The 13,781-nt window shown below is 36.5% G+C and overlaps 1 protein-coding gene across 2 annotated transcripts in view; it reads left to right on the top strand.

Annotated features, from left to right (window-relative positions):
- The window catches only part of GPAT4 (glycerol-3-phosphate acyltransferase 4), a 40,637-nt gene that overhangs the window by 11,365 nt on the left and 15,491 nt on the right, over positions 1 to 13,781 (top strand). For both annotated transcript variants that reach the window (XM_072635092.1, XM_072635094.1), the window contains exon 2: positions 9,284 to 10,297. In XM_072635092.1, coding sequence (XP_072491193.1) covers positions 10,133 to 10,297 — 165 coding nt within the window. In that variant the 5' untranslated portion in view covers positions 9,284 to 10,132. The remainder of the gene's footprint in view (positions 1 to 9,283; positions 10,298 to 13,781) is intronic.

The following is a 13,781-nucleotide window of genomic DNA, read 5'->3' as shown; positions in this document are numbered from 1 at the left end:
ACTAAGTATCATTGCTTTATCAAAGGATTTGTACAATTTGGTAACTTTTTGATTTTGCTTTCCAGGAATACTGGACCAAGTAACAACTCTGTCAACAGTGCATTAATGCCCCTGTTTTCTCCACAACCTCTCCAACATCTGTAATTTTCCTTTTTTGTCAGCTTTGCAAATCAGATAGGAGTGAGAATAGAATCTCAGAGTTGCTTTAATTTGTATTTCTTGAATTATTAGTACTTTGTTGTTAATAGCCTGGCTTTCTTTCTTGGAAAATTGCCTGTTCATAAAGAAGCTTACCTTCACATGGGAGAGACTAATATATACACATATATGAATGAGTATTTACAGAATATATACAAGATTAAGTCCAGTCTGTTGGTTAGACTGGACTCTCTTTGTATCCCCAGTGCCTAACACATAGTAAGCACTTAATAAATGTTTATTGACTGACCAAAAAAATTAATTTTCAGTGGGAAAACCAGAAAAGACTTTTTAAAGAAGGTAGTGCTTGAACTGTCTTGAAGAAAATGAGGGACTCCCAGGGTTGAGGAGGATGTAGTACATGGAAGACAGCAGGTGTGAAGACTGTAAAGACAGCAGATAAGAGTTAGCACAGCTACCAAATTAATGTTCTTAATACTATGATATTCTTAATCCTTAAGACCATGTTGCTTCCCTACTCAAGAAGCTCTGTTGTTGATTGACTGTAATTTCAGATATTTCCTCTTTAGCTCATCCTCCTAAAATTTCTAGTTTTTGTGTAAATTTCATGATGCATATAATTATCATTACAGTAGTGCATATATATATATATATATATATATAAAATTTATAAATAAAACATTAGGAGGGTACATCCTCAAATTTTTTAAATGATGCAGTATGCTATAAAAAAAATTCGAGGCTGCTAGGATGGACATCTTTCATGCAACATCTTCTGGGAAGGCAAATAATTTCCCCTATAAATTACATATTTATTTTTTTCTAAGTAATGTGGGGTTGTCTGTTTTTGGCAAGACTGATGATGTTCTTTTGAATACTTCCAACAGGAATGTAGCTGACTGGTTTCTGTTCTTAAATATAACTACTTTTCACAGGCTTGTACTCTCCCAAGAAGTGGTACTTTCCTTTAAATTTCTGTTGGCTTCCCCTGACTGAAGCTGAGGACTATTTGGTCTTGTTTGCACTTGAACAGTGTTACATATTTAGTGCTTCAAGCAGACTTCCATTATGGGTTTTCTTTGGTAACTTATCTTGTAGCAGTACAATATTTATTTTATGGAATATATTGTTAGTCTGCAACATAATGAATCTGTGGTATGAGATCTGCCTAAAATGTTTTTTTTTCCTTTCATGGTGCAGAAAGATGGGGAAAGAGAAAGGATTGTGTAATGTTTCTCAGGAGATAGTTGTACATATGATGGCATACAATTTAGATGCCTAGAGAGAGGGAGGGATACAGTCACTTTTACTTGGCTGAAAGGGTAAAACATTTTCTTTTGCCTGCTGAATTGTCATTGTATTTTCCTAGTACGGACTGAGTTTATAGTTATGGCATACAACCTTTCTGGCATTTTAGGACCTTCTTTGTGCAAGATTAAGATTTTTGTAAATTTTTGGACATGGAGCAAGAAGAAAAGCATTATCTTTTTGGTAAGAATGTTGTACAGTTTGACCTAGTAGATCTTGCTTGGATGATTTAACAGTTTTCTTTAAAAAGTTTATTTTGTCACTTGTGTAGACATGTTTAAATAACCTATCGTTTTTTGTCAGTAAATTTTCTTTTGACAAATAACAGCAGTGTACTTACAGTTGAATCCTAATACCCACAAAACAGTAAAGTAAAACAGCATAAAAGTGATTGTACCCCATATTACATGGAGCTTTATGTGTTAGTAGTTTTATTAAAGAAAAAATTTGTAGCAACGTTGTCCAATGTTTTAAATATGAATCATGTTTAAAGTTTTTATATGATTATTATATATTATATATAATAATAATTGCATAATTATTGTTATATTGATTCTGTTTTGTTTACTCATGGCATTACTTCATATGGTTTTTATCTCATTCCTTTGAATTCTTCATATACATCCCTTATAACACTGTAATATTCCATTATGTTGGTATTATTACAGTTTTTTCAGCCTTTTCCATTTGTTGGGAAACATGGCTAATTTCCTTTTTTCCCCCAATGTAGTTTTGCTATGAATTTCATACAGGTAAGTCTTTTATAAAGTATTTGCAAAAAATGTGCCTTTTCCCCACTTCTCCACCAACCTAGAATTTTCTCATTGTTTACTATTTTCATCAATTGAATGAATATGAGATAATACTTAAAATTTACTTAATTTGTATTTTTATGAGAGGTTGCCCTTGTAGAGTGGATGGAGAACTGATCTTGGATCCAGAAAGATCACAGTTTCAGTTCCCCCTCCAACACCTACTGAGATTTTTAAGTTGCAAAGAAGATGCCTACTTGCATTGGTAGAAGGAATTTTTTTTTCTGAGAGTTCCCTATATACATGAAATTATAAGTCCATTCCAAATTCTATGATTATCTATTTTGAGTACCTTTCAGAATGTTGTTTATACTTTGTATCTTTTCTGTTAATTTTTTAGTCTCTGAAATGTGATCAAAAACATGTCTTTGACTTTTTGACTGTATATAGCAGAATTTGATAGAATACCTTTTCCCCTATTTTGGAAAACAGTTTATACTATGTAGTTATTATTTGTGCTTTAAATATTTCATAGAAACCACTTGTTTAGACTTGAAAGTTGTTGCATTTTTTTAAATGGGATTTCATTTATGATTTTCTCAGTTTATTTTTCCAAGATTGGGCTTTTTAATTATCTTTTTCCTTTTTTAGTTATCTTTTACCAAGATGATAGAGTAGCAAAAAGTGTACCAGAGGTTTCCCCTTCCACTCATCTAAATTGCTCCAAACAGATTTAGAAAAAATTTATTTTTCGTTAATTTTGTCCTCTTTTTTTTATAAGAGTGTGGTATAAGCATAGTCATTAGGCATATCAAATACCTCAGTATATAAGAATCATAGATTTCCTAGAGTTGGAATGAATCTTAGAAGCCATCTCTTCCAACCCCCTCACTTTACAGATTAGGAATCCTAGGTTAAGAGAGTAAATAATTTGCCCAGTGTCATACAGATAAGTAGCAGAAATAGGATTCAAACTCTGGTGTACTGATTCCAAATCCATCAGAAATGACAAATTGGAATTTGAACTGTCAAGAAACAGCTTTTAATTTGGATATTGGAGTGGCTTCAATTTAGCCACATCATATTAACATTTTGGAAGTTTTAGAATGGAATTGTTCTGTGAAGACAGAGTAGTATGATGGAAATCATGATGGATTTGGAGTTAGAGAAAATGAGTTCTGATCTAGTCCTTCCAGTTGTCTGACCTTGGGTAGTCAGTTGATCAACAAACACTTGTTAAATATTTTCTGTATGCTGGGCACTGTGCTTAACCCCCAGCAAGTCACTTAACCTCTCTGTTCCCCAGTATTCATATCTGTAAAATGAGGAGGTTGGACTAGATAACCTGTAAATTTCCGTATTTTAAATTTATGATCCTGCATGTCATGAATGTAATTCTACTACCTGTAGACTTTGTTTTCAGATTTGTGATTTTTGTTGTTGTCGTTGTTGCTGTTGTTGAGTCATTTCATTTGTGTCTGACTCTCCGTGACCGACCCCATTTAGGGTTTTTTTGGCCAAGATCCTGGAGTGGTTTGCCATTTTTTTCTCCAGTTCATTTTACAGATGAAGCTGAGGCAAACAAAGTTAAGTGACTTGCCCCAGGGTCATAGATTTGTGATTGCTTTATATTATTTTGGGAATATAGTTAGGGTAGTGCATAGTTTGTTCCCCATTTCAACAGAATTTCCTGAAACCAGAAAGTACTTTGAAAATTTTAAAGCACAATATAAATGTGAGTTATTTCCTCCAAGTTAGAATGCCTTCAAGAAAAACTCCTTCCAGTGGCAAGTCGTATCCTGGCTTTGCCTTCCTCACTTAATTTTTACCTTGAATTAATAGATCTCCTTGTCCTTTGTCTTAGCACCTCTTTCCTGTTCTTACCTTTCTATGCTGAGTGCTGAACTTTCACGAACAATTTATATATTTCCTCATAAACTCTTACCCCATCAAACAATTTCCTTAGCTTTTGTATCATTTTCCGTTGAAACACAACATTAAGTTCAAATTGACTTTTACCTTTATGTTTTTTCTACCCATGGGAGTCCTTGAATCTTATACCAAGTTGTTTTGGAAAATAACAGATTGTGGGGATCAAAATTTGAATGAAACTATATTATGAACAAAATTATCAGTGAAAGCTTTTAAATGACTATTTAGTTCTTAAATCAGCATAGCCAGATGAATAAATTGATTTCACTTTCTCCCTGATAAGATCACTACAAAAAAGTAAGAGGCAGCTGTGTGTCAGTGAGAAGAATCCTGGACCTTGACTCTTGTTATTAGGAAACCTGACTCTGATGTTGGCAACAACTAGTACCGTGACCTTGGACAAGTCAGTTTCTCTTTAGGCTTAGTTATCTATAAAATGAAAACTATATACCTATCTGACCATGGGCAAAGCTGCCTAATGTCCCTGGATCTCAGTTTCCTTACCTATAAGATAAAGAGATTAGACTAGATAGCCCTCTAAGGTCCCTTCCAGCTCTAAGTCTTTGAGCCTATGATCCAATACCAAAACTGGGCAGATTAGACAGGAGAAAATTTAAGCTAGCCTGCCCCACAGTTGGTGTTTAGGACTAGGATTAAGCAGAAATTGACATTACATAGCCTTTCTTTTGTTGTCTCCCTTTCCCCCTTCTTCTCTTTTTCTCTTCTCAGATTTCTTCTATCATTCTTTGTTAATGCTTTAATACCTAGAATGTGATTGTAATGAGATGTGGAAACAAGATGGTAGAGTAGCACAAAGTGCACAACAGGTTTCCCCTTTCACCCATCTAAATTGCTCCAACAGATCTAGAAAATGCACCAGCCTGCATACATCCCTTGGATTGGGAAATCCAAGAAAAAAAAGTCACAGTGAATCATTTTCAGCCCAGGTTGGCAAGACAAAGAGAGATCTGTGAATACTAGATCTGATCAGGGGCAAAGGGCACAATGAGGTTCTGGCACACCTTCTGCATGGTGTAGAAACAGGTCAACTGAAAGTTTAGTTTACTACTTCCCACATCTGGGTCATAGATTCAGGGAGGATTGAGGATGCATCTACTCCCAATGATGTAATGTGGAGTAAGGAATAGTTACAGGCCTTAGTCTATATACTGAGTAAAGAGGAAGTTCAGAAGCAAGCAGTAGCAAGGTGGTTCAGACTCAAGGGTGAAGCAGGGTCTCAGGTCTAGCTTCTAGCTCAGTCTGAATCCTGCCAAGTAATAACCATCACAGGAATGCCCAACAAAAGGGAATTCTGCAGTTCTGTTCCTCTAAACTATCAGAGCTTTCTGAGTGTCTGATAGTAGCAGAGTCCAACAGTAGGTTTCTGTTGTTCAGGCCTATACCTCGGTCAGAAATTTGCAGAACTCAGACCCAGGGAGGCAGGAATTACATTTTGCCCTAAATCAAACCATGTTGGGATCACTGAACTTGAAAGGTTCACAGGCTGAGCAGCTTCTTAGAATCTGGAACAACAAAACACTCCTGGGAAAGCAGCCACAGGACCAGCTCAGACCTCTCTCCAGAAGTACACAGAGCCTGACCCTAATCTAAGTCTAAAGTCAGAAAGTAGTCTGCAAGAATGAACAAAAAAAATAATCCTAGGATAAAAGGCTGTTATATCGTGACAGAGATGCTCCAGACCTAAATCCAAAAGAAGAGAATGAATTGGAAATACCTACAAGTTGAGCCTCAAAAACACAATTTTGCCACAAGAGGTGATGACTCAAAAGTTTAAAAAAAATTAAAAATGAGTGCCTGAAGGAAAAAAAATGGAAAAAATTGAGAACTACAGAAGAAAGAATTGGAAAGGGAGTTAATAGCTTTGTACAAGAGGTATAAAATTTTACCCAAGCAACAAACTCCTAAAAATTAGAATGAACCAAGGAAAAGCCATTGTCTCCATGACACAAGAAATATTAAGAAAAAAAAGAGAGAAATTATTTCATAGCAAAAACAACTGACAGGAAGACAAATCTAGGAGAAAACATTTAGGAATCATTGGACTACCTGAAAACCATGACAGAAAAAAAGGACCTTAGATCTCTTAGATCCCTTAGATCTGTGAGGACAAGCTAGAGAAAGAAAGAATTCATGAAGCACCTCTTGACAGCAGTCCCCAAATGAAAACTCAGGAACACTATAGTAAAATCTAGAGTTGCTAGGTTGAAGAATCCAAATACTGAAGAGTTGTAGTGTGGGGAACTTGGAATATGATATTTCTGAAGACAAAGAATATATAGGTTTACAGCCAGGAACAATTTACCTAACAAAACTAAGTATCATCATACTACAGGGGAATAAAATGAAATAGGGGAATTAATGAGACATGGGATTTAAAGCATTCTGATGAACAGACCTGAGTTGTATAGCAACTTGGAAGTTCAAACACAGGAATTAAGAAAAAAAATAAACACAAAACAATGATAAGAGATTAAACAAGGATAAACTGCTTACATTCTAACATAGGGAGATAAATACATATTTCTCCTGAACCCTGTCATACATCTGGGGTCATAGAGATAATCTAATGAGACGTAGTCTAATGAGACAGAAGAAGGTGTGGAGTGATTCTGCTATAAGATAATGGTCTTAAAAAGCAAAAAGTGACAATGAGGAATATTCGGGGCAGGGGGAGGAAAAGGAAGCTTAGGGGAAATTATCTCATAAGTGGGAGCCTATTGAGGAGGAGGAGTGGGGGGAATGTTTGATATTTGAACCTCTCATATGAACTAATTGAAGAAAGAAAAAACAGTTGGATACAGAACTGCATTTTACTCAGCACAGAAATAAGCAAGAAAAGGGAAGGACAAAGGCTGAGTTAAAGGAAGGGTAAATTAAAGGAGGGATTAGTCCTAAATAAACTAAAAATGTACAAAAATATTTATAGCTCTTTTTGAGGTGGCAAAGAGTTAGAATCTGATGGGGTGCCCATCAGTTGGGGAGTGGATGAACAAGATAGAATATAGAAGTATGGCAACATAACTATTGTGCTGTATAAGAAATGATAAAGTGGATGATTTCAGAAAAACCTGGGGAAAATTCTTTGAACTCAGGGTGAGTGAGGTGAATAGAATTGGGAGAACAATTTGTACAATGACAATATTGTAAAGACACAGAACTTTGGAAGACTTAGAAACTCCAATAAAAATGACAAGCCACATTCTAGAGGATTAATGATGAAAATATGCTACCTACCTCCTGATGGAGAGGTGAGAGACTTGGTATAGAATGAGACATATCAGACCTGAGTGTATTTTTTTTCCTTTTAGATGTAGCCAATGCAGAAATTTGTTTTGTTTGACTCGGTGTGTTTTTAATGGTTTTTATTTTTCTTTCATTCTCACCCACATAGGAGTAGGGAAGGGGGGAGAGCAGGAGAAAATGAAAGTGAAGGATTTTTACTAACTGATAAATAAAAATTTAGTAAATAAAAATAAATTAAAACACCAGTACGGTAGTGTTCTGCTTTCCAGGAGCAAGGGGAAAGAATGGGGTTCTTGGGTTTGGGGAAATGAGTAAACTCATGGTCTACTTAAAGGCACAAGTGGCCTTTGTCCACAGTTGACTGACACCTTGAGGTCAGGTGGCCGAAGTTCTGGCTTATGATACTATACCCATGTATTTAGGACAGACCTGCTTTTGTTTAGTTAATGACTCTTATCGCAAAGCTAGGTATCTTGGATTTGGTAGTTACTTGAAGAAAAATATCCATTTTTCAGTGGAATGAATAGTTGATTTAGACAGGAATTATTTTTGGTAGAGGAGACTGCTAAAGTCAGAAGGGAGAAGAAAGTGTCTTGGTATCTGCAAGTTTTCAAGAGCTAACTGAGCTATCAGAATTTGCCTTGGGATGATCATTCTGGTATCAGTTTTGGTTTTTGATGAGTGTGTTTCCAGTAGAATAAGATATTTCAGTCAGGAATTTAATTAATTTATATGATTGACATTTTTCCTTCTTTCTGGAAGGCCACATTAGATTACTACTAGTATTGGTTGGATTATTAATCTTGACTACTAAAGCTGTTTCATATTCCAGAGCCTGGAACACATACACAAAATTTGGGTTGGAGAATTAGAGGAATGAGGATTCACTTTCTTCAGGAAAGTTGGAGCAAAGAGTATGTAGAAAAATGAATATCTTGGCAAATTTGTTTTCTTTGAATTGAGGAGGGGGCAGGGACATGTCATAACTTCAAGGACTCTGGACTAAATGAAATGACACCAATAGGGAGTGACTCAAGACCTGGAACAGGGGCCAGAGCCGATCTGGTCTTTTTCTGATTCCTGGTGTGGAACCTTCTTGTGTTTTTGACTCTTTTTCTCATACCTATCCCCCACATCTGGTGTGGGTTCTGCTGTAAACACTTTTTTTGACTTGACTTGGCTAGAACTATATAAATGGTTGTTGGAGGAATACAGTGAATCAAACAGCTTTTTGACCCGCTGAACTTGATTCATTGAAACACATACCTAATTTTCTGAGGCACTGATGAGATGCGTCTAGAAATCTAGGATTTCTTCTAGGATTGGGCTCTTCCAAGTTGTGATATGTAAACACAGAATTGTGCTCGGATTTGCCTTGTTTCCAGCTCTTCTTTACCCAGGAAGTATTATTGTAAAGTCAACCCTAGCATAAGAGTATGTTTTTTTCTAAGGTCAAAGCCTTGTTTATCAGTGACATATAGGAAGTTAGACACAGAAGTTGTTATTTGTGTCATTTACTGTAGGGCACTAATTCAGGCTTGGTGATTACATATTGCCCTTTTGTACATAGTAATTTATTTCTTATTTCAGCTTTGCAAACTCTGAATTCTATCGGGATATTTGAAATGGTGAAATTGAAAGCCAGTGCTTTAAAGTTAGACACTGTCATTTAAAATATCTTATGTTCTTGTCCACTCTCTCTGTCCTTTTTGCTATGCCAGATCCTGAGGCCTTGGTAAACAGAATTACTGAACCTGGCTCAGGACCACCTGAACATTTATTTCCCTGGCCTCCTAAAAAAAAAAAAAATAAGAAATGGATGTTTCTTGATTTGCTAGACTGACTTTTGTTTCCATTTTCTCTTCCAGCTCTGGCAGCATGTGAGCAGCTTTTTACCAAGAACATAAGTCATCGAAAGGGGGCCCTTTAGAAGGAATATTATTCAGTGGAGATCAGTGCCAGAAGGGTCTGAAATTTCATTCTGTGGAGGCAGCATGAGAAGTTTTTTGCCAGTGTCTGTGGTCCACTGTCAAGGACTGTAACTCTGTAGGAGGGTCCTGGAAGCAGAGAGCCCCAGGAACCTCTCTTGAGGAAGAATGGAGCCAGACATGAACTCACACTTGTGAAGACATTCTTTTCATCCTGTGAAGGGATTTAAGTAAAAAAAAATATTTAATTTTTCCATTTTTAACTTGAACAGTCTTCTATATAATGTGCCAGTAGCCTGCTCAGGGATTAGCTGAATGTTTCTGGCACAAAGTTGACCTTTTTCTGGTCCGATTCTAGCAATGACATAACAGCTTGGTGTGTATTACCAAGACAGATTCATCTGCCAAGTGCATTTGGATGAGAGAGGATCTCTGAAATCAGTGTAAGGACACCAGAAGCAGAAATATCTCTGCTCATTCTCCTAGAACTGAGTCTGCACTCTTGGATGATTTTGTTTAATATTTATCCCTTCTTATTCACCTCCAAAATAAATCTTTTCTGGTTGATCTGGAGTCTTCAGTCTACCATTTGTGGACCATTCCTGGTAGTTTTTTACTCTTCCATATGCAGATGTAAAAGGATGTGAACTTTGGAATGGAGTTGGTTAAACTTTGGGAACTTAGTTCCTTTCACAGACTGTTACTCCCAGAGAGGACAGTTTAAAAGTTTCAGGGCCTACAGGGTTTCTGTTTGGGTGAAAGGCTTTGGCCTTGTCTGGATCCACCACCATGTTCCTGCTGCTGCCCTTTAACAGCCTGATTGTCAACTTGCTTGGCATCTCCCTGACAGTCCTCTTCACTCTCCTTCTGGTTTTCATCATTGTCCCAGCCATTTTTGGCGTCTCCTTTGGTATCCGAAAACTCTACATGAAAACTTTGTTAAAAATCTTCGCGGTGAGTAGTGCTATATTACAAATGGTTGACATATGACAAAGGGAGGAATACACCTAACAGTTATTGACATCTGGTTTATTCTTCCTTGATACATGGAGAAAGGGGTAGGGGAAGGAAGTGGTGGTTTTCAGAGCAAAACCTCATTTATTACTATTACCTCATTTATACTAGTTGTGAAAAACTTCACAAGTCTTTGATTGAATGTAAGGTTCTTGCTAATGTTTGAATTATCCTAAATAAAGGTGACTGTATTACTTACACCATATCAAGTATATTCCATAGAAAATGGAGCTAAGAATTCTGGTTTTTAATTTAAAAGGCCAAGGGTAAGATATTTAACATTGTAAAATATTGATTTTCCCCAAATCTCTTGCTTAGTAGAAGTGAGATCATAGAACAGCCACTGCCCTTTGCCTCCTTCTCAGATGAGAGTAAGGTCTTTCTTCTATCCCAACATATGTCTTAAAGCCAAATTGTATTCTTATATAACACTGGCATTTTCATGATGTGACTAGATTTTTTTGTGAGGAACATGAAAGTTATGTATATGTCAAAATACTTGATTGCCACAGTTATTCAGTATGAAAATATGCTTACTTTTTTCTGTTGTGTTCAGACTTCCTCTGTTTTTGCTTTATTCATAGAATTAATAGCAAACTAACTAGGTATGAGGAATGAGACAGAGTATGTAGGTTGAGGATAACACTGAAATTTGAGTCTGGGTGACTGGGAAGATAGTAGTGCCTTTAACAAAAACGGGGTAAGTTTAGAGGAGGGTCAGGTTGAGGGGAAAGATAATGAATTCCATTTTGAACGTATCGTGTTTGGGATATCTGTGGGACATCCAGGAGAAGCCCTATCTAGCAGGCAAAGGAAATGAGTTTTACAAAATCCTTTTGTAAGGTGGTGCTAGTGTTACTTTCTTTTAACTAAGAAGCAAGGCTAGAGCTCTGTGTGTGTAGGGGGCTACTTTTTGCAAGGGATGTGGTACTTATTGCAATTTTATTTAGTATGTCTAAGCACAGAGGAGGGAAGAAAAAGAAAGAAGGAAGCAAAGATTTCTTAAGTACTTGCTACATGCCAGGAACTAGGCTAAGCACTTAACAAATATCAATCAGTCAACGTTTATTAAGTGCCTACAATGTGCCAGGCACTGTGCTAAGCAGTGGGGCTACAAAAAGAGGCAAAGGACCGTCTCTGTCCTCAAAGAGCTTACAATCTAATTGGAAAAAAACCATAAACGTGCATGCACTTGCACACACTTAAAGCTATATACAGAATAAATACTGGAATAGTTAGCAGGAAAGGCACTAGATTAAGAGGAGTTGGGGGAGAAGGTTGCACCTCCAACTGATCTTCAGAAACCTCACACTGGATATCCAGTAGGCATCTTGCAACATGCTAGATTAGAGGTTAGCAGAGAGGTTGGGTAGGATTAGGTAAATTTGAGAATCATCAGCATAGAGATGGTAATGAAACCCATGGGTGCTGATGTTGATCCTTACAACCACACTGAGAAGTAGGTTTATTATCATCCCCATTTTACAGTCAAGGAAATTGAGGTCGACAAAGGGACCACCTTTAGCTGCCTGTTAGTGGAAGTTGTTAACCAGAAGTCTGGGAATTTGTCTGGGGTGTGGATTTCTGACTTTTTGTACCCAGAAAGGAAATCTCTTTCCTGTGGTACCTAGACCACTGTTATTTGAGAAAGCATTCAGAATACTGCCTTACATTTTTGTCATAGTACTTTACAATTTTCAAAGTGATTTCATATATTTTATTATTATTTGATCTGCGAAATAGGTAGCAGAGATATTATTACTCCTGTTTTTCCACATATGAGGACAGTGAAGATCAGTTCACACAGCTTGTGAGTAGTGAAGAGAGGAGATCGTGCTAAAAAGTGTGCAGACACCAAGTTCTAAGTAAATTTAGTGTAGAAGGCAGTTGTTGCACAGTGATTCCATGTGCACAATAGAAAGAAGAGATGTTTTATATTGGAATTTGTGTTTTCTTTTTCCTGTAATTGGAAATCCTTTAAGGAAAAGTGATTTTCAGAGTTTTGTCCAGGGACTACTTAATGGACGGTGTAGTTTTTTTTAATACTTCTTATTCGGTCCTTCATGGCAGAAATCCTTCCTGGATTCTCTTGTGTGGAAAAAACAATCATTAGAATTAGCTAGAACAATTGAAAATTTTGAGAGACAGCAGTGAGAAAGGCTTGTTCTTGATTTTTATTAAGTACAAGAAATTGGTGATTAATTCATGACATATCTAATTATAAAAGACACTGATATTAAAAAATACTAGCCTATGGACTTTTTGTGACTGGCCTGTTGAGGTTTTTTAGTTCATGGACCACTTTGGGAGAGGTGTGTGGTATATAGATAAATAATTTGGGTCTATAGTAGGATTACTAGTGATGTCTTATACTGGGCAGGTCATTCTCTAGTCTTTGGTTTCCTCCTCTGGGAATTAGGAATAATAGTAGTTGGACTGTTTTCCTTACGAGGTATGAGGAAAGCAGTTTAGAAACTTCAAAGCACTGTATGTATAAGTTATCATTGGAGCCAAAAAGACCCAGAGACTTTGTATATCATCACCCCAACAGCTTCTGGCAGGTGAATGTATTCTTGGGAAGCCTAGTTCAGTAAGCACTATTGTAATGGGCTACATTTTAAAATATTCATTATAATGTAGATTAAAATCTCTAGTGGAAAATGGTGGAGGTGGCTTTTAAAATGCATACTGTTAGACTGGCCTGTTGACCTATAAAGTTAACTTGGGATAGCAGATGGAGTTCCCTCATTTGTAGAAATAAGGATCTTAAAATGAATGATTTCTTATAGACTCATAGGTGAATCTAGGTCTTCTAAAAGAAAAACTCTACTATACCAACACTTTTAGAATCACTGACCCTAGGACATGGTAATTAGAAGTAGAGATTGAAGCTACATGGCACCGTGGATAGAACATGGGTCCTGGAGTCAGGAGGACCAGAGTTCGAATTTGACCTCAGACACTTACTCAAACCAAAAAAAAAAAAGTAGAGGTTGAAGCAGTGTAAATATCCCCTATTGTCTCACAATCTCATGACTTAGGATTTCAGAAACAAAAATTACCTAGACATATTGTCAGTCACTCAAAGGATATAAGAACTTTTGCTGATTAAAAAAATAGTACATCAAACATTTGTTAAATGTTTGTTCTTAATAATTATAAGGCTGGGTCCTGTGCTAGGTGACAGAGATACGATGACAAAAAAGCAGTGCCCTAAAGGAACTTATATATGTTAGATACATATCAAAATATATAGAAAATTTTGTGGGAGAGGCACTCCAGGTAATGGTGGACATTATTGTGAAGGCTTACGTGGAACATAGGATGGCATTTGTGATGATTATAGAAAGTAGGCCAATTTGGCTGGACTGAAGAGTACATGAAGGTTGGAGAAATAATGTAAAATAAGGCCTGCAAAGTAGGT

The sequence above is a fragment of the Notamacropus eugenii genome, chromosome 1 (genome assembly GCF_028372415.1).
Source record: "Notamacropus eugenii isolate mMacEug1 chromosome 1, mMacEug1.pri_v2, whole genome shotgun sequence".
Lineage (NCBI taxonomy): Eukaryota > Metazoa > Chordata > Mammalia > Diprotodontia > Macropodidae > Notamacropus > Notamacropus eugenii.
The sequence above is the reverse complement of the archived record's forward strand: the minus strand, read 5'-3'. Positions and strand labels throughout refer to the sequence as shown.